We start from the raw sequence: 23,086 nt of genomic DNA, 5'->3' as shown, positions 1-23,086 counted from the left end.
CATTGTTTTTCCCCATATAACAAACTCTGAAATCTTTTCACAAACATTTCTAGTGAAACAATTCAACCCTGTATTTGATAAGGAAAAACTGCTTTTTCTTTCCCTGTTACATTCTATGGCACCTTGAAAGTTACAGTTAATATGACATTTTCACTGGTGACAATTTGAAACTAAAGAAAAAGGAACCAGGCATGGTATTGTTGCCTTTTAAGCCCAGCAGAGGTAGGAGTTTCCTGTGCATAGCCAGTTCCAGGCCAGCCAGGCTGTATAAGGATACACTCAAAATACAAAACAAAAAAAGCCGCACAACTTCTTTTTTGAATGAGTTTTTAAAAAATTATTTGATCTTATAAAATACAGCTTAAATGAACAAGAATTCTGTAGGTAATATTTTGTATATTTAACTAGTCATAATCTTTAGTTTTAAGGAGAAAGAAGATGGTTTTCATGTGTATCATAATACTTTTTCTATACTGATTGTGGAACGCCACGCAGGAAGTGACTGCACACTGCTGAAGAGCATGTGTTTCAGGAAATTTATGTTTAATTAGCTGAGATACTGTTTCTTCTATCTTTTCATTTCATGTTGATATTATTAATTTTTAATGAAAATAAAATGTTCTATGTTTAGTCATATCCGTGTGGTCAAAGAATTAGCATGCCCACAGCTGAAGTAATCTTAAACATTTAAGCTCTGGATTTTTTTTAAATAACATCACCCCTTTTGGATGCTGAAATCTATTTTAATTTTTAACGAAAGAAATAAAACAGCCAAATTATCAGAAATGCTCTGGAAGGATGCTTTGAAAAAAGAATCAAAAGGTTCAGCATGAGAACTGAGTCTGTTTCTGAACATTAAAAATGCTGGTCATAGCTGCACAGTCTGAGGTAGAACTAATATTTTTATATTACCCAACACAAGACTCTCATACAAATGACCTTTCACTTTTTAGAAGCCATGTAATGAGTGGCATAATTTAGAATCAAAATACCTTAGTATTATATACAAAAACTTAATCTCATTTTTAAACTGAACTATTCACAATTACTATTTGATATGACCAGGTCTATATATTATATATATATATAAAACCTTAGGTATTTCATTATAAATCAAAATTATAAGATATTATTGAACAAATAATTTAATTATTAAGCTTTAAATATAAAATGATGTTGAAAGTTACATAGTAAGGGTTAGAAATGTACAATTTAATTATATACTGTTTATAACTTGCTTTGAGGAAGAAGTGATATATTTAATACTAAAGTGCTTTTTTAAAACTGTATTTAATATATATATATATATATATATATTGAATGAAGTAAACTATCAAATTTCTACCTATACAATTTATTTTACCCTGGGATATTGCTAAGCTTTTAAAATATTCTTAAAATTTTATTTTCTTGTATATTATCTTAGTCCATACATATTGATTCATTCAAATTTTGATTTCACAAATATTCTTGATTTTTTTATGTGAAAAAATATTATTACAGGAAACACGTCTTAGTGTTTCATTGCTGTGAAAGAATATCATGACCATGGCAACTCTTTCAGAAGAAAACATTTAACTGGGACTTGCTTATGGTTTCAGAGGTTCTGTCCATTATCATCATGGTGGGGATCATGGCTGTGTGGTGGCAGATATGGAGCAGAAGTAACTGAGAGTCCTACATCTTGCAGGCAACAGAAACTGGACTGTGACACTGGGTGGTATCTTGAGCATAGGTGAACTCAAAGCCCACCCCCACAGTGGCACACTTCCTCCAACAAGGCCATACCTCCTAATAGTGCCACTCCCTTTGGGCCATTTTCTTTTAAACCACCACAAAATACTAAGGCCTTTTGGTAAAATTTTATTTTGTGTTTTGTATTTCTGTGTTCAGACATAACATTACCAGTTAGCGACCTCTTTTGGAAGAATGTTGAGATGCACTAGAAGGGTCCTAAAGTGCATTCTGAAGTAACATCTCCCGCTGTGCTTTTTCTACCTGTCTCCTCAGGAGACTGCTGGATAGTGTAGCAGCTTCCAGCTTTGTCCTCTGCCTACATCCTCTGTGGCTCTACTAGTGGTTAGAGATGGCAATCTCGTCTCTAACAAAGATCGCCTCTGTTCATAAATATTAGCATCTAATCAAGCTTCCATGTTCTTGTGACTCATAGAAAAACTGCATCATACTGTACTTCTGTTAGTAATGACTTTGGCAGTGTTCTTACGCAAATTAGGAGTTTGGATATTGATTTTTATGTTGACATCCATATGAACGTTTTCCTAAAAGGCTCAGAGTACAAAAGATAATTAGGAGATAGGAAAGGGAATATTTATGTCTGTTGTGAAATTTTTTTAGTATGCCAGTACATAGAGCTGTCACACAGTGCTTTTTAAGTGAAATACTCACTTTTGCAATATATGTTACTTTAATTTTTTTTTTTTTTTTTGTCTCTAGGAGATCCAAGTCAAAATGGGAAAAGAACAAATTCTACCTTAGACTCTGAAGGAACCTTTAATTCATATATGTAAGTGATAAGTACATGGTCACACAGTTTTACAAGGTAACGTAGAAGACACAAAGCTGTATAAAATTATGGTATTAGAATAATAAGAACTTCTAACCCTATCTTCGTCATATGTATAAAGAAAAGACAGTGTAATATCTGGCAGTCTGCCATCTTAAGAAATAGCAAAACAGAACATCAGAAATTCTTAAGTACCTATTTTGTCTTTTTGTTTCTTTAATGGTTTCAACCTTAGATTTTGCTTTAGTAAATGTTATGATTTTTTTACTTTTTGCATAAAAAAACAAAGAAAAAGAAAGATTAAATATTTCCAATAATATTTGAGTGATTAACCAAAATGTTTAAGTTCTGATTTTTCATTGTAGGAAAACCGCTGCAATTCAGTACTAGTATATTTAAGCATTATAAGTAGCAGTCAGATAAATGAAGAAAGTCTTTAATTGTGTTACATTGTCCTGATGATTAATTAGTTAGTTCTAATAGTGTATATCAACAGTTTGGGACATGAATATGCACACTGTACATTTGGCAACTCATTTGCATACTGAGCTTTCTTTGTGTCTGTATTCTATTTCCTTCATTGGAGCTGCAGTGTTTATTTCTTCAGCTTACAGGCATGCTGTTAGCTTTTACACTATAAAAATATAACTGCCTGTAGGAGGCACTTATAGGAAAATTGTGAATAATTTGATTATTACAGTCTGTTTATGAATTCCTGAAGTGACATCTTTATTTTCTAGTAGTGGAGGTTTGTCTAAGTTATCAGTCCGCCAGTTGTCAGTCATAGGACAAAAAGGTTTTGTTCCTGTGATACTATAGGGCTGTATCTCACCATACGTTCATTGTGATACTATAGGGCTTGTATCTCACCATACGTTCATTGTGATTCTATAGGGCTTGTATCTCACCATACGTTCATTGTGATTCTATAGGGCTTGTATCTCACCATACGTTCATTGTGATACTATAGGGCTTGTATCTCACCATATATTCATTGCGCCATATTTCCTTTAAATGCTGCAGTTCTTCTCTAAATCCTCCTTTTAGTCTAGAAGTACAATGTGAAATTTGGAATGTGACATAGTAAATAACAGACAAATTCCTATATGGACATGTCACAGCTGATCAAAATAACCATCAGAGGTGAATACAAAAGAAATGTAAGAATCCATAACTTGGTGTATAACTGAGGAGTGTTGATATATGTGAAATCTATAGTTATGGTATAATGATCTTAAAGTACAAGTGCAATAAGAAAGACGTGGAAATGATATTACGAAGGAAATTCATTTCCTTTTTATCTATGTAAATTTTATAATTGGTATCTTACAAATTATAGTAAAAGATGTTTTAATTTGAAGACAGTATTGTTTTTTAGTTTATTCTGTCCTTGACTAGTTTAAAGATTAAAGTATCTCATTATTAAATGATAATTTTGTTTTGAAAATGATTACAACTTACTGTACATTGAATAATTTTGTTAACTAAATATTTTTAATTAATATCTGTTATTGTTATATTAGAATATTAATTTATTGTAATTTAAAAGTGCAAGGTAAAAAGATCAAGTAGTATAGTATGCAAAAGTGGGTTTTGATAGTTGGCAGGCCAATGCTGCTATTAAGTGGTCTTACTGTATTTAAGGTGTGAATTAGCATTTCTTTGTACCCTGTAGGCAATAACTCTTACAATTTAATTAGCTTATTTTTGAATTTGACATTTAGGTTAAATGCAGAATTCACCGAAATACAGCTCTAGAGTATATTTTCATACTGATTTTACTGGCTAACGAAATTCTTGCAGAATAGAACCACAATACAGCAGCAGCAGAATATTCATTAAACTTACTTTTGAAAAAGTGAATTATTTTTGTTAATCATTCTATCTCTTTGAAACTTACTTGAAATAGGTTATCAAAAAAAGTATAGTTTCATGCTTTCAAAACAATGTTTTGTGTAACAGTTTTACCTTTGTGTTAGCTAAACTACCACAAAAATATGTTTTGTTGTATTTTTGTTTGTATTTTGTTTTTGTTTTTGTTTTTTTTTGTATTTGATATAGGGTTTCTCTACATAGTTCTGGCTGGCCTTGAGTGCACAAAGATCTGCCTTCCTCTGCCTCCTTAGTGCTGGCATTAAAGGCATGTGCCACCACTGCTGGCTAGAAATCTTCATTCTTATAGTTAAGACACTTGATACCGTAGACCTCATGTGATGCCAAGCATCCTCACACTGTTACCTAGGACCAGTATATCTGTAGAATGACTGTGGGCTTTCTAACTAACACGCCTCTTTCCTACAAATTTTTAAAGGACTGAGAAACGGTATATAAACGAATGCATTGGGCACCTGTTCCATTTTTGTAACATCAGTCTTATACTTTGGGTAATTATTTTTGTTTTTTATTCCTGGCCTTTATCATATATTACATCCTGATGGCAGTTTCCTCTCCCGCCACTCCTCCCATCCCTTCCCTTCACCACCTCCTCTCTCCCAGGTCCGCCCCCCTCCATTTCCCTTCAGAAAAGAGCAGGCCTCCTGGGGATATCAACCAAACACATCCTAACAAGTTACAATAAAACTAGGCACAGATCCTCATATCAAGGCTAAATGAAGCCACACAGTAGGAGGAAAAGGGTTCCAAGGGTCAGAGACAGCCCTTGCTCCCACTGTTAGGAGTCCTGCATTAACACCAACCTGACAATCACAACATGTATGCAGAGGATCTAGCTCAGATCCATACAGAGTCCATGTTTATTGCTTCAGAGTTTGTGAGCCTCTATGAGCCCTCCTTAGTTGATTTTGTAGGCAGTGTCCTTGACCCCTCTGGCTCCAACAATCATTCCTCCACCAGCTCCCTAGGATTCCTTGGTCTCTGCCTAATGTGGGTCTCTGCATCTGCTCCTACTGTCAGCTCCCTGAGGAAGCCTCTCTTATGACAGTTCGTCTAGGCACTGATCTAACAGTATAGCAGAATATCATTAGGAATCTTTTCATTGGCTTTCTCTTTTATTTTTTTATTCATTCATTCATTCGTTCGTTTACTTATTTATTTGGCCAGTCATGTTTGGTCTATCCTAGGTCTCTAGGCTGTCCAGGCTTTGGTTCCTAGCTCTCCAGGCAGTGTTGGGAATATACTCCCTCCATGTCATGGGCCTTAAGTTGGACTAGTCATTGGTTGGCCACTCCCACAATTTCTGTGCCACCATTACCCCAGCCCATCTTTTAGGCAGGGCAGATTGTAGGTTGAAGGTTTGGTGACTGGCTTGGTGTCCCAGTCTTTGCTAGCATCAGCCTTGTAGATTCCAGGTAGTTTCCACAGCACTAAGTCTCCACATAGCCCCCCATAGTCCCCCAATTCCATTTATCTCTCCCACTACTCTCCTACTCCACTCTCCCCAACCCACCACCTGATCTCTTCTGTTCTCATCCCAATCTGCCCACAGTCCACCCACAAAATCTTTTTTATTTCTTCTTTCTGGGGAGATCTATGCTTCCCCCTGGAACCCTCCTTGTTAGTTAGTGTCTCTAGGTCCCTGGGTCATAGTGTGATTGTCCTTCACCTAACAGCTGACTCAAGGCGTGCACACCCTAGACACTCCAAAGTAAGCTTTATCTCCAGCTGGCTCTGCATGTGCCTTTCTAAGAAAGGGAGGTCCTGACATCTCATTCTTTAGCATATTTCCCCTCCATTCTTTGCTCATCAATATGAATCTCTGTGTAGGGCAGAGGTAACTTTAGCTAATCTAAGTTTGTTGCTGTATATGCCTGAGTGGATAGTGGGAAGAGGCTTGCGGTCTGAACTGTGGCCCGCTCCTCTAGCTTGACCTTTTCGAGTTCACTTTGTTTTGAATATCTTTCATTTCAAGAATGTCTCATAGCCTCATGAACAGATCTCTGGCTTTTTTTATGTGTGTCACAACCTCCAAGGCATAAGGAAGACCTTCAAGTAGATAAGGATATCTCCCTAAAGCAGGGGTGGGGTGTGGGGGGTAGGGGGTGGGAATAGTATGTTCAGGACTGTCCAGGGGAAGCTTAGAGGCTCATTCCTGGGAGAAGGCATAAGTGATTCATAAGAAATTTTCCATAAATTCAATATCCCAAAATTGTGCAAATATTAAACGTCACCTAAATATGCAACAGGTGAAGATGAAAACCAAAGGTGGCACATCAGCCATCAGGTGACTCAGCTTTGCTGGATCTTTGTCAACCAGCTGTGCTGGCCCTATGACTTTTGCTGTTCCCATCAGATATGGCTGTGCCAGTTTGAAATAACGATTGCAGATGCATTGATTACTTTGTACAAGTCTTATCCTGTGTGCACACTTTGAAGTAAGGATAATAAAATATGGTTGATCTGAGAAGTGTCAAGTGGTACTGAATATTTGAATATTAATTGCTTTGTCACCGTCATCATCTTCGAGCTTTTCGTATTGGTTGGGAAATTGGAAAATATCTCCTTTTTTTTTTTTAAAGTCTTAGTTGAGCCTGGGTCTATCTATATAAGTCCTGGATGTCTTGGACCTCTCTATGTAGACCAGACTGACTTTAAATTCTGAACTGCCCACTTCTGCTTCTTGAGTACTGGGATTAAAGCCTTGTTCCACCATTTCCAATTTGAAAAGAATCTTGAAGCTCAGTCTCTGAGACAAAGTATTTCCAGGTGAGGGGAAGCTGTTGCACTGTTTAAATCACAGGTTAATTTCTGGAACTTGAACAAGTAAGTTCTGAAACATCACATCAGGAGACTCTTAAGTGTAGCTTTGTGAACCTAATGCTTCTTCTATAGACTTTTTAAAAATAGCCAAGTTTTATTTGGCATTTGTATCTTCATGTAGTTTTTCTTCATTGATTCAAATAGAACATGGATGGTTGTAGTTAGCACCCAAAGCACCAGAAAGGTTATTACACAATGCCTTGTTTTAGAAGTCTTAGTTAAAATTTGATTGTATATCTTCTAACCATTTAAAATGGAAAATGTCTAAAAATTGAGAAGACATCATTGATTTTTTACCATATTTTATGCTTTTTAAAGACCAGTTTAATGTCTTTCCTCAGACATTGATCTTAATTTCTTATGTAACCATCCAAACAAAATCTTGCAGAGTATGGTAGAAGATCGTTTGTAAGCTTGGAGAAGATCCCTAAGAGGCTCTCTCGCATGTGGTTGCCCTGTAGAAGAGATGTTCTGTCTGGTCCTAAGAACAGCTCACAGTTTTGTCAAAAGTAACAAGCCTATTGCCAGCACATGCATACAGACTATGACATTAGTCTGTTTTTCTGCAGTACTAGCTGCTTGTATGACTTTACTTGTTAGATGATATAACAGTGACCTATGAATAAATAGAAGGTGAACATATATAAACTTTTATTACTATATCTATAAATATCCTTTTAACGAGATAATATGATAGCTTTCTACAAAAGTTCAGATAAAATGTATTGTTGAGTTAATGTAGTGCTTTGTCCAGACTTGTAAGGTATAATTCTAATATAGAAAAGAACTCCATTTTCATCTCATTTATCAGCAAGACTTAGCTTGGGTTTATATAGCCAAAAATATACTGTAAAATGGATTTACTAGCCAGTTTGTTTAGAAAAACTCAGACTAGTGTGAAGTTAAGCTCTCTGGACTCTTTGGGGGCCCACCACCAACTCCCAGTGAATGCTCACTGTGGCTTGTCTTAGTTATAAATGCCTGGCCATATTCTAGCAAGCTTTTCTTATCTTAAATTATTCCATCTACCTCTGCATTTGTATCTATCTTACTTCTGTATATCTTATTTTATTCTTACTCTGTGGATAGGTGGCTAACTGAGTGACTGGCCCCTGATCCTCCTCTCCTCTTGTTTGCCTTCTTCCTCATTTCTCCTTCTATTTATTCTCTCTGCCTGCCAGTCCTGCCCATCCTTGCTCCTGTTTCACTATTGGCCATTTATCTCTTTATTAGGACCATTTGGTGTTTTAGACAGGCACAGCTATACAGAGTTAAATAAACACAGCGTAAACATAAGTCACACACCTGAAAATAATATTCCCCAACACAGCCTAGTTACTTTGTATTCTCAGAAACTGAAAGTAATGCTTAATTTTCATTCATTGTCTTGTCTTGCATAAATGGAATAGGATAGGAATAATTCATTGTAGTTTGTTTTAAAATAATAGTGTACATTATCTTGATTCTCATTTTCCATATTCTGTATATACAGTGGTAAAGAATGGAATTTCTTTACTTTTTTCTATTTAATTCTTCCTGTCCCTGTTTATGAGTATATTTCTTCAAGCTGTGACATTCAAGAAAGTGTACTACTAGTATTTTTTTATGGGTTTTGGCAACCAAATAATTTCCCAGTAATAATTCTTTTCTTTTTCATTTTTCTTTTGTTTGGTTGGTTGCTTGGTTGGTTGCCCTGGCTGTCCTGCTCTATAGACCAAGGTGGCATCAAACTCACAGAGATCTACCTGCATATATCTCCCAAGTGGTAGGATTAAAGGCATGTGCCACCCCTGCCCAGCTATTTTTTGCTCCCACACTGCCCAGCTTCCATGAATAATTTTTAAGTGCATCTTACAGACTTCAGTAGACACAAAATGATGAAAACCATTGGAGTTCAGTTACCAGTCTTTACCCACTAAACCAAAGGTTGTAATTACAGAGAATTTAAATAAATGATTTACTTGAATTAAAAGGAAACGCAAAAATACTTCTGTGTGCCTTTGAAAAGGGTGAATGACTTGTTACTTAAAAGTTCTATGGAAACCTGAATATCCCCCAATACATACAGGTTTCCTCACACTCCCTCCTTCTCTTATCTCCTGTCTTGTGTAGTTAAAGCCTTGGTGTGTAATAGCTCAGACAGGATTCAGACACTCCACCCTCCTGGAGTTGCCTCCTGATTATTGAGGTTTATGTGTACAACCATTCCTGACTACTTTGTTTTTTTCTAATTTTTAGTAATAGTATAATAACATAGCTAATTATTACTAATAAAAAGTCGTATTTATTTGTGTTTTTAATGTTTCCTCAAAAACCTGTATTTTATGCTCTTAAAGAACTTTTATTGAAGTATTAAATTTAGGGAATTTTCTGCTTTTATGTATCTTGTCTTATTTGTTTTGGAAAAACAAAAAAAATGATTTGTCTTGATTATCAACATTTCCAAAGTTGCTTATTTTTGTCAATATGATATGTTCTATAACTCAGTGAAGAGTTCTTGTAGATCTGTTTTTTTTTATTTAAAATCAAATCTTTTGTGAACATTTTTCAATCATTAAGTTTAAAAATTAAGCCAAAAAATTAGCACAAAGATGTTCATGCATCTTATTTGTAACCAATAACTCAGAAAATTTAATTTCAGGCACTATTTTTTATATTCATGTGTTAGAGTGTCCTTTGTCTCAGTGAAATGATGGCCAAACATTGGTTTAAAAAACACAGAATGGGCAAAAGCTATGGGACACTTCAAATTTAAAAATCAGTTTTCTAGCCGGACGATGGTGGCGCACGCCTTTAATCCCACCACTCGGGAGGCAGAGGCAGGCGGATCTCTGTGAGTTTGAGACTAGCCTGGTCTACAGAGCTAGTTCCAGGACAGGCTCCAAAGCCACAGAGAAACCCTGTCTCGAAAAACCAAAAAAAAAAAAAAAAATCAATTTTCTAATAACATTCCAAGAATATTATTTTGCCTTTTTGGTTATTTTTAAGAATATATGTTCACTCACTGAGATCAATTTTTTGTTGGAGTATCAAATATAATAGAGAATAGCCTAAATAAATTCTCCCTCTTTCCCCCTCATCACCCAATCGTCTTATATTCCTCTGACCTTGCTGTTCCCGTTATATAATGCAGTCTTGTGATTGGTAAGTAGACGAGGATGATGATTCTGTTAGGATTCCTAGAGCACTACTTTGCTGCTTTAGAATTAACAGGTATGGAGATCAATTTTAAGGTGACCCACAGACCAATTCTTAATTCCCTTTAGATTTTAATCATCTTTCTTTTGGTGAAGTTGATATTTTTTTTTTCCATGAAAAAAAATTAATCTGGAGAAATGGCTCAGCGGTTAAGAGCACTGCCTGCTCTTTCAAAGGTCCTGAGTTCAATTCCCAGCAACCACGTGGTGCCTCACAACCATCTATAATGAGGTCTGGTGCCCTCTTCTGGCCTGCAGGCATACACACAGACAGAATATTGTTTTTTTGTTTTGGTTTTTGGTTTTTGGTTTTTCGAGACAGGGTTTCTCTGTGGCTTTGGAGCCTGTCCTGGAACTAGCTCTGTAGACCAGGCTAGTCTCAAACTCACAGAAATCCGCCTGCCTCTGCCTCCCGAGTTCTGGGATTAAAGGCGTGTGCCACCACCGCCCGGCCAGACAGAATATTTTATACATAATAAATAAATACATCTTAAAAAAAATCATGTTTCTAATGTGAAGATGTAAGAATTGGATTTACATACAGTTACCCATTGTTTATACGGGAGGGATTTTCTTTTAATCTTATGTTTAACATTCATCTGATAATTTTATTTTTATTTCATCTAAAAAGCACCACAAGCTTCAGAGTTAAAGGTTAATTTCTAACCATAAAATGTGTGACATTTCATTCCTGGATCCAGTGTCAGAGCTATTGTCCTAATTTCCATCTTTGGGGCCACCTTTGTACCAAAGGGGAAAAAATTAACAAATTAATATATCTACTTGAAACAATGAGAATTTGATTGTTGTGGTGGTGATGGTTGGCCTTTGTCTTGTTTTGCTCTGTCTTTTGAGACAGAGTCTCCCTTTATGTTCTTTACCAGCGTGGAAATCATTATGGAGACCATGCTGGTCTAAATTATAGCAATTTTGTAGGAATAAGAGTGGCGGGGCTGCGTCCCCAGCACCCCGGCCGCCTGGCTAGTTTATGCCCCGAAATAACAACACACAAATTGTATTCATTTAAACACTGCTTGGCCCATTAGCTCTAGCCCTTACTGGCTAATTCTGATATCCCTATCAACCCATCTCTAATAAACTTGTGTAGCACCGGTCTTACCGCAAAGGATTCAGCATGTCTGACCTGGCCGATTGCTCCATCGTGTCTGCTTCAGACGGCAGAGCTATCACGTCTGCCCGGGAGAGGGGAGCATGGCGTCTCTGAGCTCACTTCCTTTTCCTCCCAGCATTCTGTTCTGTTTACTCCTCCCACCTATGTTTTAAGCTATCAGGGCCAAGCAGTTTCTTTATTGCTTAACCAATGAAATCAACAGATCACACATCACAATTCTGCTTCCATTGCTTATCAAGATGTTTTTATTTTATGTTAGTTGAACTAATCTGTATTTGTGTCTGTCTATAATATATTCTCTCTTTGAACTAATTATTGATCATTTGTGTCTTTGAAAATATGTTCTACTTTAAAAAATTTAATTGTTTGTAACTCTTCCAACTGATTTTGGGTTTCAAGTTAACACAAGCTAGACTCATCAGAGGAAGAGGTGCCTCAGTGAGATCCAGCTGTAAGGCGTTTTCTCATGTAGTTATCAGTGGGGGAGGACCCAGCCCATAGTGCTTGGTGCCATTCCTGGGGCTGCTAATCCTGGGTTCTATAAAAAGGTAGGCTGTGCAAGCCAGGGGAAGCAAGCAGGTAAGCAGCATCCCTCCATTGCCTTTTCATCACTGCCTCCTTCTGGGATCCTGCCCCATTTTAGTTCATGTCCTGACTTCCTTCAGAGATGAATAACAATAATAAACCCTTTCCTCACCAACTTGTTTTTTGGTCATAGTGTTTTGTTGCTGCAATAGGAACACTAACTAAGACAGTAATCTATGTTAACAGCTCAACTGGTTTGAGTTTGTATGGGACAATTTTTTATTTCTTTTATTTTTCTTTCAGAAATTCCTTTAAACCTATTTTATTATCAAGAGGCTGGCTTTAGGTTTGTTTATTTTTGTATAATCAGTTGTAAACTCCTTCTTATAAGCCCATGTAAATGTTTATCTTTGAAAAGACTGGCATTAATTTGAAACCAGAGGGTAAACTATACAGAAACCTCTACCCTGAGAGTCCCTTTCCTTGGATACATGACTGCTTTTTCTTCAGTTCACAACTAAAACACCTGCTCTTAGTCCTCCAGGTCACTGTTAGTGTATGTGCATGCTATAATGTTTAGCTGTATGCTGTTAAAAAATAATACATAAAATTAGAGTTCAAGATAGAGTTATAAATAATTTTTTATCTGTTGGACAGCAGAGTTCTACCATATTAGAACTAGAGACAGACCTCTTGTGACTTAGGTTTTTGGCTCTGCTCCCCCGACACTTACCACACTCTGTCTAATTCTGTCTTTTCAGTCTGGAAAGGCTGAAATGGATCGTTATTTCCATGCAAGAGGTTTTAGGGAGGATAAGGTTTGGGTAAGTAAAAAACACAGTGATCTGGCCTGCTTCTGTGCCACCTGGATGCTGATGGACCCTAAAGAAGAAACTCCATCTTTTCTGCTTTGCATACATCCACAGATGACATTTCTAACCATAAACCCTATCATGAATTCACCGAAACATATATATATATGTCTTCTCTCTTAGCTTCTTGATATAACCGAATTTCTGGCTTTAGTACTCTTGAACTGTAGTCGTAATTAAGTAAAATCATCAGGATACTGAAACAGTTAATCTGATAACAGAGGCAGCTACTAAGTGACTAGTGGATGTGCAGCATATTGGATGAAGATGCACAGGACAGAGCAATAATTGATATTTGTGTTAGATGGAACAAAATAGTGTAAGATCACACTGCTAAATGCTGTGTGGCATAACATTTATGAATTCTTTATTTTGGAAGTCTTCCATTTAACACTTTCAGAATACCGGTAGACTGGGGTGCTTGAAGCTATTCACAATGAAACTTCAAGTAAGGGGATAAAGGATTATAAATGTATGCCCTTAAGGAAACTGTTATCTTTTTCCTGAAGATACAGTTCTCTCAAGGGTTGGTTTGGTGGTTAAGAGCACTTAACTGCTCTTGCAGAGGGCCTGGGTCAGGAACTAGTAGCTCACAATCACCTGTCTTCTGTCTTCCAGGCACCAGGAACAATGTGATTTCTGTATATGCATGCACACAAACACTCATACCTTTAAAAAATAAATAAATCTTTCAAAAATAAACACAAGGGAAATCCACTAGAACTAGAGTGGAGAAGAGCAAGTGAACAAGAACAACACATAACAACACATATGTGTGAAGTCACAGTTAAACCATACATCTTTATTTTAAATTTTATTTTAATTTTAAAATAGAGTGGATAACTATGAAAACAAAACTGTTATTTAACTCAGAGTCAAAGAAGTTTGTCTTTTCAAAGTACATACAACATCCAGACAAAATTATACTTGGATCTTGGGAATATTTTGGTAATCTCAACATTTTCCTGTTGAGGGAGGGAGGGAGGAATAGAGGGAAGAAAGGAAAGGGGAGAAAGAAGGAAGGAAGGAAGGAAGGAAGGAAGGAAGGAAGGAATCACTGCTATGATACATCTAACTTTACCATGCCAGAGACCTTGAATAGCACTGTGTTTATGTATGTCTTTGAAAAATTGTAAGTTTTAGCTGTTCATAATGTCAAGTGTCTTTAATTCTAGCAGCCAGAAGGCAGAGACAAGTTGGTCTCTATAGTGAGCTCCAGGACAGTTAGAGTTACATATAGTGAGACCTTTTCTAGAACAAAACTATAATTTTATTTGTACGTTTCCATTCTGAAAATGCACAATATATGTGCCAAAATTTGAACATTTGAACCTTGTTTGTATATTAACAGTGTCCCAAAAGATTTGAATTGGGTCGCTCAGCCAGCAAAACCTATACCATTATTCCAATGTCCCAAAGCTTACAATCTGGAATGTTTCTAGTACAGTGTAAAGGACAGGGCACTTGATCTATAAGTAAGTGAGGTTCTCACTGTCCTTCATGGGGAGATGTTTTTCTGTTTTTGTTTTTCACAGGCAGTAGAAATCGTTTTCCCAGGAACACTAATGCAAACTAATTTAAATACATCATATTAAGGTTCATTTCATCACATAAACCATTTATCTTCATTTTAAAGTATATTTTCCTGGTTCTTTTTAAATTCGTTGTTGAATTTGGTTTTATTTGGCCTTATGATCCAGATATTAGACATCGTTCTTTTCAATATGGACCATTTTTGGTGTCTAATAAACGTATAGTCATCTGTGGAGATTTTCTCTCCTGACTTTAACATATATGTGTGAGGGAGCCAGGGAAGGTGACAATGGCAGAACACCCTTGGGACTGGTGAGTGATGTAGAATAAATAGCCAGAAGGGAGGACAGGTCATACCTATGTCTCATAGTTCTTAGCAGTAGCTTCATTCATCAGATGGTCACTTGCATATCTATGTAACCACATGCATTATTTAGTATTTGATGGTGTTTTTTTTTTCTTCTGTTATATATGAGTCTGTGTCATGTTGTGAATACCATTGGTGAATAAAGAAACTACCTTGGCCTGTTGATAGGGCAGAACTTAGGTAGACGGAGGAAAACTAAACTGAATGCTGGGAGGAAGGAGGAAGAGTCAGGGAGAAGCCATGTAGCCCCACCAGAGATGGACTACAGAACTTTAGCCAGTAAGCTACAGTCACATGGCGATACACAGATTAATAGTAATGGCTTAAATTAATATGTAAGAGTTAGCCAATAAGAAGCTAGAGCTAATGGACCAAGCGGTGATTTAAATAATATGGTTTCTGTGTGATTATTTTGGGTCTGGACAGCCAGGACAAGCAAGCAAACCCCCTTCTACAGATGTGGGATTCCCTCTGTATTCTGTGATTACCATTAATGAATAAAGAAACTGCTTTGGGCCTATAGCAGGGCAAAATTTAGCTAGATGGGAAAACTACACTGAATGCTGGGAGAAAGGAGGTAGAGGTAGAAAGAAGCCATGTAGCCCCGCCAGAGCACAGAGGCCGGAACTTTACCCAATAAGCCACTGCCATGTGACGATACACAAATTGATGGACATGGATTAAATTTATATATTATATTAGCCAATAAGAAGCTAGAGCTAATGGGCCAAGCAGTGATTTAAATGATATAGTTTCTCTGTGATTATTTCTCATCTGAGCTGCCGGGTAGCGAGGAAACAAACAAGCGGCCTCTTTCAGCAGTGTCATGTGTTTTTGTTCAAGGGTTCATATCCCTTGAACTTTAATAGTTGCTGCTTTTAAAATTGAATGTCTGTATGAGTGGTGTTCTTAAACACTCTGAACTTAGTACAGAAGCCATGAGCTACATGATGCTACTTAAATTAATTACAATAAATTTGTAATTCTTCATTGTACTAACCAGATATCAGCTGCTTGGTTGATGGTTGATATATATAATTGTTGTCATAGTGGAAAGTAAAATACAAAGCATTACTTTCACCTCAGTTTCTGTGGACAGTGCTCACCTGGAGGTTGTCAAGTCAATTGTAGTCTCATTGTAGTGTTTTGTTCTGTATTATATTGATTTTTTTCAGTATTTATTTATTTATTTTAGATAAGGGGGTGTCTTTGTCAGTGTTCTATTGCTGTGAAAAGATAGATACCACAAACTAAATAACTGAGGCTGAATGGAAAGGCTATTCAGGAGATATAGTAGAAGTGACAGGAGGAATTTGAGAAATACCAGTACACCATGAAATACAAAGTTACTCTCATTGGCATCACGGAGACTGTCTAACATAAGAACCTTTTCTGACCATACTTCTAAATGCTAATCCTTTGATTAGTAATATAATGACTTTTATTATATTCATTATTATATTATATTCAATTAAGACTTTGTATAAATAAAACATTTTTATAAAATTTGAAACCTTCTAATGAAGTTTTTCTTGATTCATCTCCTAAAAGTATGATTAAATGAGCTCACCAGTTTCAATGTAATCTTTCATTTAAGGTCACATAAAGAATATGATACATATTTTATTTTTTAAAGTCTTATACTATGAGTCTTCAACTGTACTTTAATTCACTTCTTTATATTCTAATGAATGTAAGATAGGGCTCAAGATTTCTAGCCTTCATTTATTCCTAATCTGAATCAGAATTTTTCAATAGATTTTAGCAAGTCTCCATGTGATAAACTAATCTTCACCTTTATCTCAGTGACACCTCATTGAATAGACCATATTTTACCTAGATGTATGAAGAAATTATTTTAAGCTTGTGGGTAATTGTACATTCCATTTTTGTATGTATGTACATATGTATGAGTGATATGCCCTAATGTTTTATTATAGCAGGGAGAAAGGCTTAAGAGTAACTTTTTAAAAATTCCTTATATAGGAAGCAAAAAGCCAGTAGAGTTACTAATTGCCTTTTAGAGACTCGGAGTTCCCTCATTACCTGTGATTTAAGCTAAAAATGAGGTAATTACACATACCATCAGTGTTTGTCTGCTTGATCTTGGCACCTGCAGGCCTAGTGTTGCAGCTTACCGTACCTTGTGCCACGCTCTCGCTCTGTAGTCTTATGCTGACATACTTAATTTATGCCCTCCATATTTCTGTTGATTCCGAGTTAGATGGTTCTTGTTCTATTTGACTAGTATTTTCAAAATCATTCCTTTAGATGATATTGAATAGAATATTGAAATTATGATACACTCCTTTTGCTGGTAGAAATCCTTAATATGTTTTCTATACATTGGAAACAAATTAAAAGTAGTCTGTTTCCCTTTGTGTTTGCTTAAAAAGGTATGGTCATGGATGACATGATAAATTTTAAAATCTCATATTATACATTAGGAACACAAAATTGTGCAAGCATTTTTATGCCAGGTCTCCCTTTCTTCGTGCTTCTTTGGGTTTCCATATTCAGTGCTGTTCATAGATCATCTCCTCCGTACCTTCAACTGCATTCCTTGCTGTTGACCATGACAAGGTGTTGAGCGCTTTCTACCCTTGCTCTGCTGCATGACCAGGTTCTGAGAGTTACTGTGCTATCACACTTTGACTGCACATCCCAGAAGCCTGAGAATCCGCCTTCATTTTCTTTTCCCACTTTGTGTTGCTTGCGTTTTTCACAGTGATAACCCTTCTCTTCTTACCTACTGAGCAGTTCCGGGGTCATTAAAGACCAAAATAACTCTGCATAAAACTCCAAATAGTAAAGATTTCCAATACTATACTCTATGTATTTTGCAAACTCCCCTTACTATAGTTGTTTGAATTTTGTTCACCCACCAATTTTTTATTTTATTGAATGCTGTTTGAGTTTTTTAATGTCACTGCTATGGGGACACTGTTCACTTCCAGGTGATATCCAAAATTTGGGTAGAAATTACCATATATAACACACTCTGTCTGTAGAATATGGATGTATCCTGTAGTTTACATAATCTAGATCACTGATTAAAATTTTCTTCTCTAAATTTGGCACATAATTATGCATCACTTTAGTGACAAATTAACAAACAATAGATTTAGAAGACATCAGTTAGAAACTACACCAGCATGCACAAGAACTGTAAAAGTTCAAATAACAAGTTATTTGCAATTAATACCTGCTTGAGAGGGGGAAAATGGAGTGATACTGGGTATATTAATTACACTCCTAGACAATCTGATGCTTAACGGTAGTTGTCCAACACAGAACTGACTCCGTGTTTTCATCCTGTGTTTCTCCTCTTTTTTTTTTTTGGTCTCTCTCTCCCTCTCCTTCTCAGTCTCTCTCTATTTTACTTTGAACTTCAACTTTTTTAAGAGAGAGAAAGAGAATGGAATGGGGAGCAGAGAGGGTGTGTAAGGGAGGAGTTGAGGAAGGGGAAAATATGACCTAAATATGTATGAAAATTTTTAAAAGGTTTCATAATATAAATATTGGAAAATGCATTATAATATATAATTGAAAACAGATGATATCTTTATAATCAATAGCTGTGTTCATTCATTGAATATTCATAATAATTTCCTAGATTTTGGTGTTGTGACACACACCTTCAATTCCAGTACTCAAGAGGCAGAGGTAGGTGGATCTCTGAGTTTAAGGCCAGCCTGATCTACATAGGGAGTTTCAGGCTAGCCAGGACTACACAGTAAGATGCTCTGTCAAAACAAAGCAAGCTGATTTTCATGTCAGAAACAAAAATCAAAACAAACCGTTGCAGAAGGCTAACTATGGAACTAAGTCTTATTGAAAGGGAAGTCATCAGTTACAATTGCAAAAATTTGCTATTTTGCTTCTTTGGGTTTGGAGTTTTTTTAGGGAACAGTCACTACATACTTGGCAAGTTTTATTCACTCACAGTGGTCTCCTTCAGGAGCACCTGTGTAATTCCAAGTACTTATCAGCATTATCAGATTAATTCGAAGACAGCCACTGCTAATCAGTGTTTTAGTGCTGATTGTTTTCGGGGATCTAGTGCCTGCAGTGGTAGAGTACTTGCCACTTAGTGGCACTAATTAATGCTTTTTTTCAAAGGGGTAGCTAAAGATCAAGGTCTCTACCCCCAAAGTTCAGGGAGCATCATAGAAAAGAGGACCTAAAGAATGTAAGAGCCAGAGGACCAGGGTGCCTGTTGAAAGATCATGTCTGAGCTTCAGCCATGAACTTAAATGATATGATTGCCTGAATAACATGTAAACAATGATACCACTAGTTGGACTGCCAGGTTGAATGGAATCTGTCACCCAAAACCTTACTGGTAGGGAATAGCTCCAGGCAGTTAATGACTGCTGAGGAGGGAGAATGTCTTTCCTAAAGAGGAGCCCACCTAAATATATCCAGTACCACATGATCAGCCTTACATAATTCATACTAGCAATACTAACCAAACAGACTTAGTAAGTTCTCTGTATTAGTTTATATCTCTATAAAACAGTAATACTAAAAAGAAACCCATGACTTTGAGAGGGAGTTGAGGATATGTGGGAGGGAATTGGAAGGAAGAAGGGGAGTAAGGAAATCTGTAAATACATTACTCATATATGAAATCTTTAAAAAGTAAAAAAGTAAAGAATTCTTAAATGTTTAAATGTACTGGATCATTCTTCACTGTGGTCATTCCACATCTTCTTGGTTGGACTGTTGACAACTTACCTTCTTTCTTCCTTTAAACGGAATAGTAACTCACATCTGAGGAGAAAGCATGAGATCCCATTTCTGTCCTGCTTGACTGACAGATCATTTTCTTTGTGCTGTCTGAATCATGCTGTGTCTTTAGTTCACTTATTCTTAAAGGTACTTTTCCTAATTTACATTGATTTGCTTTTTCTCTTGTTAGTAGTTTAATTTTTCTAAATATTTGTTTCCTCATTTGAAGAGTAGTTAAAGACACATAATTAAAGAAACTGGCTTCTGTAGGGGTGAAAGTTTTTTGTGTAGGTGGTGGTGATGCATGCACTCGGTAGGCAAAAGCAGGTGAATCTCTGTGAGTTTGTGAGTTCAAGGACAGCCAGTGTGAGCTACATAGAGAAACCCTGTCAGGAAAAACAAAAACAAGCAAACCAAAAAGGGTTTTTGTCTACAATATTGCAATTAACTTTTTATCGTTTGGTGGCATTTATTAACAGGTTTTTGCAGTTCAGATCTGCCCACTACTACCCTGTATATCTGATATATAAGACAAAATTTGCTCACTAATTTTTATTTATTTATGCTAAATAAATTAAGAATCTCTACCAGCAAGTCCTTAGTATTTCATATTATTTTCCCCAAAGTTCATGATCAGTTAGTTCTATCATTCATATTTATGCTCACTAAAAAAAAATTTATTTTGGCTCAGCTTCTCTTGCCCTTTGTAGTCTCTTTAACTTCAGATAGATCAATTCTTGTAGCTGTGATTTTAGTTATTTTAAGTCTTTAGTTTTAATTATAATAAAACCATTTCTTGTACCCAAGAGCTTTGTTAATCTTACCATCATTGGTTTAAAGATTTGTCTGTTCACACCCCATTGTGTTTCTGTGAATGCTAAGCAGTTAGTAGACACTGCATGAGTATTGCTTTTTATCACTTTATTGGTCAAATACTATTCCATAGAAGAGACAGTAGATTACCTTGTGGCCTTTGTGTGCCTCCGTCATTAGAGATTTCATCAATTTGCAGTGTTACACCTTAATTAAACTATATGTATAAATAAGTTTAAATGATTGCAGATTTTAGAGATACTCAAATTTCTTTGCCCCAGGCTCCTTTCCTTTGTGCCAATCAAGGCACAGGGTCAATTCAAGGCACTCATCACACCTAATAACTATGCTTCATTGCATAAGGGGCACAGAAGCCTACCACTACCTTAGAAGCCTACTTTACTCGATGGGATGGCGGTCTAGCCAGAGATTGGAAGTCACTAGTTCATACTTCTTTTTCCTATCCAGAATTATTGATGGCTTCCAGGCCATGAGAACACTTGTTTTTGTTTGTTTGTTTTACAAATTAATTTGGGATTCAGAATACATTTGAAATCTGTTCATTTTGTTCACAAGCTGAGACAGATCTCTGTAATGTGCTTATCTTTGAACATTACTGAGAAATTCATAAAAACATAATATGAGTGTATGTGTAGAACTTATTGGAATTGAAAACACTTATTATGTAACGCACTGAGTCCATTTAGTGCTGCATATATGGGCCTAGATTTATCCACTGGGGCATGGGAAATCAACCCATGGCTACTAGTCAAGGTTCTCTAGAGTAACAGAATTTACAGAATCTCTCTCTTCTCTCTCTTTCTCCCTTTTTCTCTCCCTCTTTCCCTCCCTCCCCCCTCTCTCTTTGTGTATATATGTGTATACAGATACATATCTTCCCATCTCAAAAGGTCTGTAATAAATTTGTGTGGTTTTTTGCTTATTTGAATAAAAAGTCCTTCACTGGTGTGCCCTCTTTTTTTGAGTTTCAATTAATTCCAGGTGTAGTTAAGTTGACCACCAAGAGTAGCCATCAAACTTCTCCCCAAGCAGTCATTAACTGCCAAAGTTCCTCAGGTATGCTTGGGTGCCTCAGGAGTTCCTCCGGACTCCTTGTTGGAATTTTAAACAAAGTTGATCTCTACAAGGCCTTGTGTAGGTCACCACAGCTTCTCTTGAGTTCATGTGCCCAGCAGGCATCTTGGCACTTGTAAAAATAAGTTTGCCCCACAGTGGAGACTGAAATACCTATGCCATGGAAATACCCAGTCCTTATATAACATTTTTTTTAAGGTAGATATTATTATTTTGTCCTTTCTCAACATACATGGAATCCGGCTACTGATGACCTTGTGTTTTTGAGGTTTCAGTAGCTTTCTTCTTTAGAGTATCTTTCTTCAGAGATTGTATCTGGGATTTTGGTTTTGATACTGAATTTTGCATCTTAAGTAAATTTTATTGTAGTATTTGGAATGGAAGGGTAATTTCATGAAGCAGATCTCAGTAGCCTCAACTGTTGACAAATGACTCTTATCGTTTAATTTGGTGCAAGATGCTGGGAGTGTTGGTCTAATTTCTTTAGTCAACTTCAGTTAATGGTTTGGGACAATTAATTTCCAATTGTTTCCCAGTAGAGCAGATTTACTTGTATATTAATGAGGCGCAGGTGTGGGCCCCTGGTGCCTGCATGCCTATGAGGCATATTTCAATTGTTTATCTACTCAGCCGCAGGTACTACAAGGTATTCAAGCTTGCCTTTAACAGTTTTTATGTTGTCTTTAATTTCTCTGCACCTGTTAACATTTTCACACTGATGGTGTAATGAGCTGCTGTGGAGATTTCAGTAGGAAACATGCACTGTTGAAAAGGGGTTGTTCTGTTGTATTTAGCTGTCCAGCCTAGCAAGAAACAAATCAGAGTTACTCAAAGAGTTCATTCATGTGAGAAGTCAGTACAACCAACAGGCCATTTCTTTGTTATGTAATTTTGGAAACAGTTGTACTTTTGTTAATATATAAATAAGTCATATATTTTTATAAAGAGTCATTTTTCTTATTTATTCACTGAACTATACTACCAGTGTTTTCGAGGAAATGGAATAGCCTCCATAGACATTACAAATTTCAGAAGCTAGGATAATTATAGCGATCTACATATTCATTAAATCTACAGAAGAACTGTGTCCAAGAAGACAGCCATTCGTTCAGACACAGAACACCACTAAATATATGCATTTTAGAAGTTAAATTTCTTAGGCTATTTAAAATTAGTTTCATGTAGCACTCCTCTTGTAGAAGGATTTTAACAGAAGGACACCACTGATCTGGTTTCTTTCCTACAGGAAAGAATGGGAAGAACTATTTGTAAACAACAATTACTTGGCAACAATAAGACAGAAGGGGATTAATGGGCAGCTGAGAAGCAGCAGGTTCCGTAGCATCTGCTGGAAGGTAAGAAGGAAATATTTATTTACAGTTGGTGGTGGAAGTGTATCAGCACATTACCTATGCCCTGGAAGATTACCACACAGGGATCACTGAATCTTCCAGGTGATTTTACTCCTTTTTTTTTTTTTTCTTTTTAGACCATTCATGTTTACCTTGTATAGGACATTTACTAATAAGGTTGAGCCACTTGGGCAAGCAGAGCTAGTAAATGAATCCTTCGAAGTAA

At 36.4% G+C, this 23,086-nt stretch overlaps 1 protein-coding gene across 5 annotated transcripts in view; it reads left to right on the top strand.

Moving 5' to 3' along the window:
* The window catches only part of Tbc1d5 (TBC1 domain family member 5), a 452,807-nt gene that overhangs the window by 209,974 nt on the left and 219,747 nt on the right, over positions 1–23,086 (top strand). For all 5 annotated transcript variants that reach the window (XR_005974648.1, XM_041656297.1, XM_041656299.1 and 2 more), the window contains 2 exons: positions 2,455–2,524; positions 22,755–22,863. Coding sequence is in view for 4 of the 5 variants with exons in the window: in XM_041656297.1 (XP_041512231.1) it covers positions 2,455–2,524; positions 22,755–22,863 (179 nt within the window). In the remaining variant the exon portion in view is untranslated. The remainder of the gene's footprint in view (positions 1–2,454; positions 2,525–22,754; positions 22,864–23,086) is intronic.

Source organism: Microtus oregoni, unplaced genomic scaffold (genome assembly GCF_018167655.1).
Source record: "Microtus oregoni isolate MIOR12 unplaced genomic scaffold, Mior012 000007F_ref0000211, whole genome shotgun sequence".
Taxonomy (NCBI): Eukaryota; Metazoa; Chordata; class Mammalia; order Rodentia; family Cricetidae; genus Microtus; species Microtus oregoni.
The sequence above is the reverse complement of the archived record's forward strand: the minus strand, read 5'-3'. Positions and strand labels throughout refer to the sequence as shown.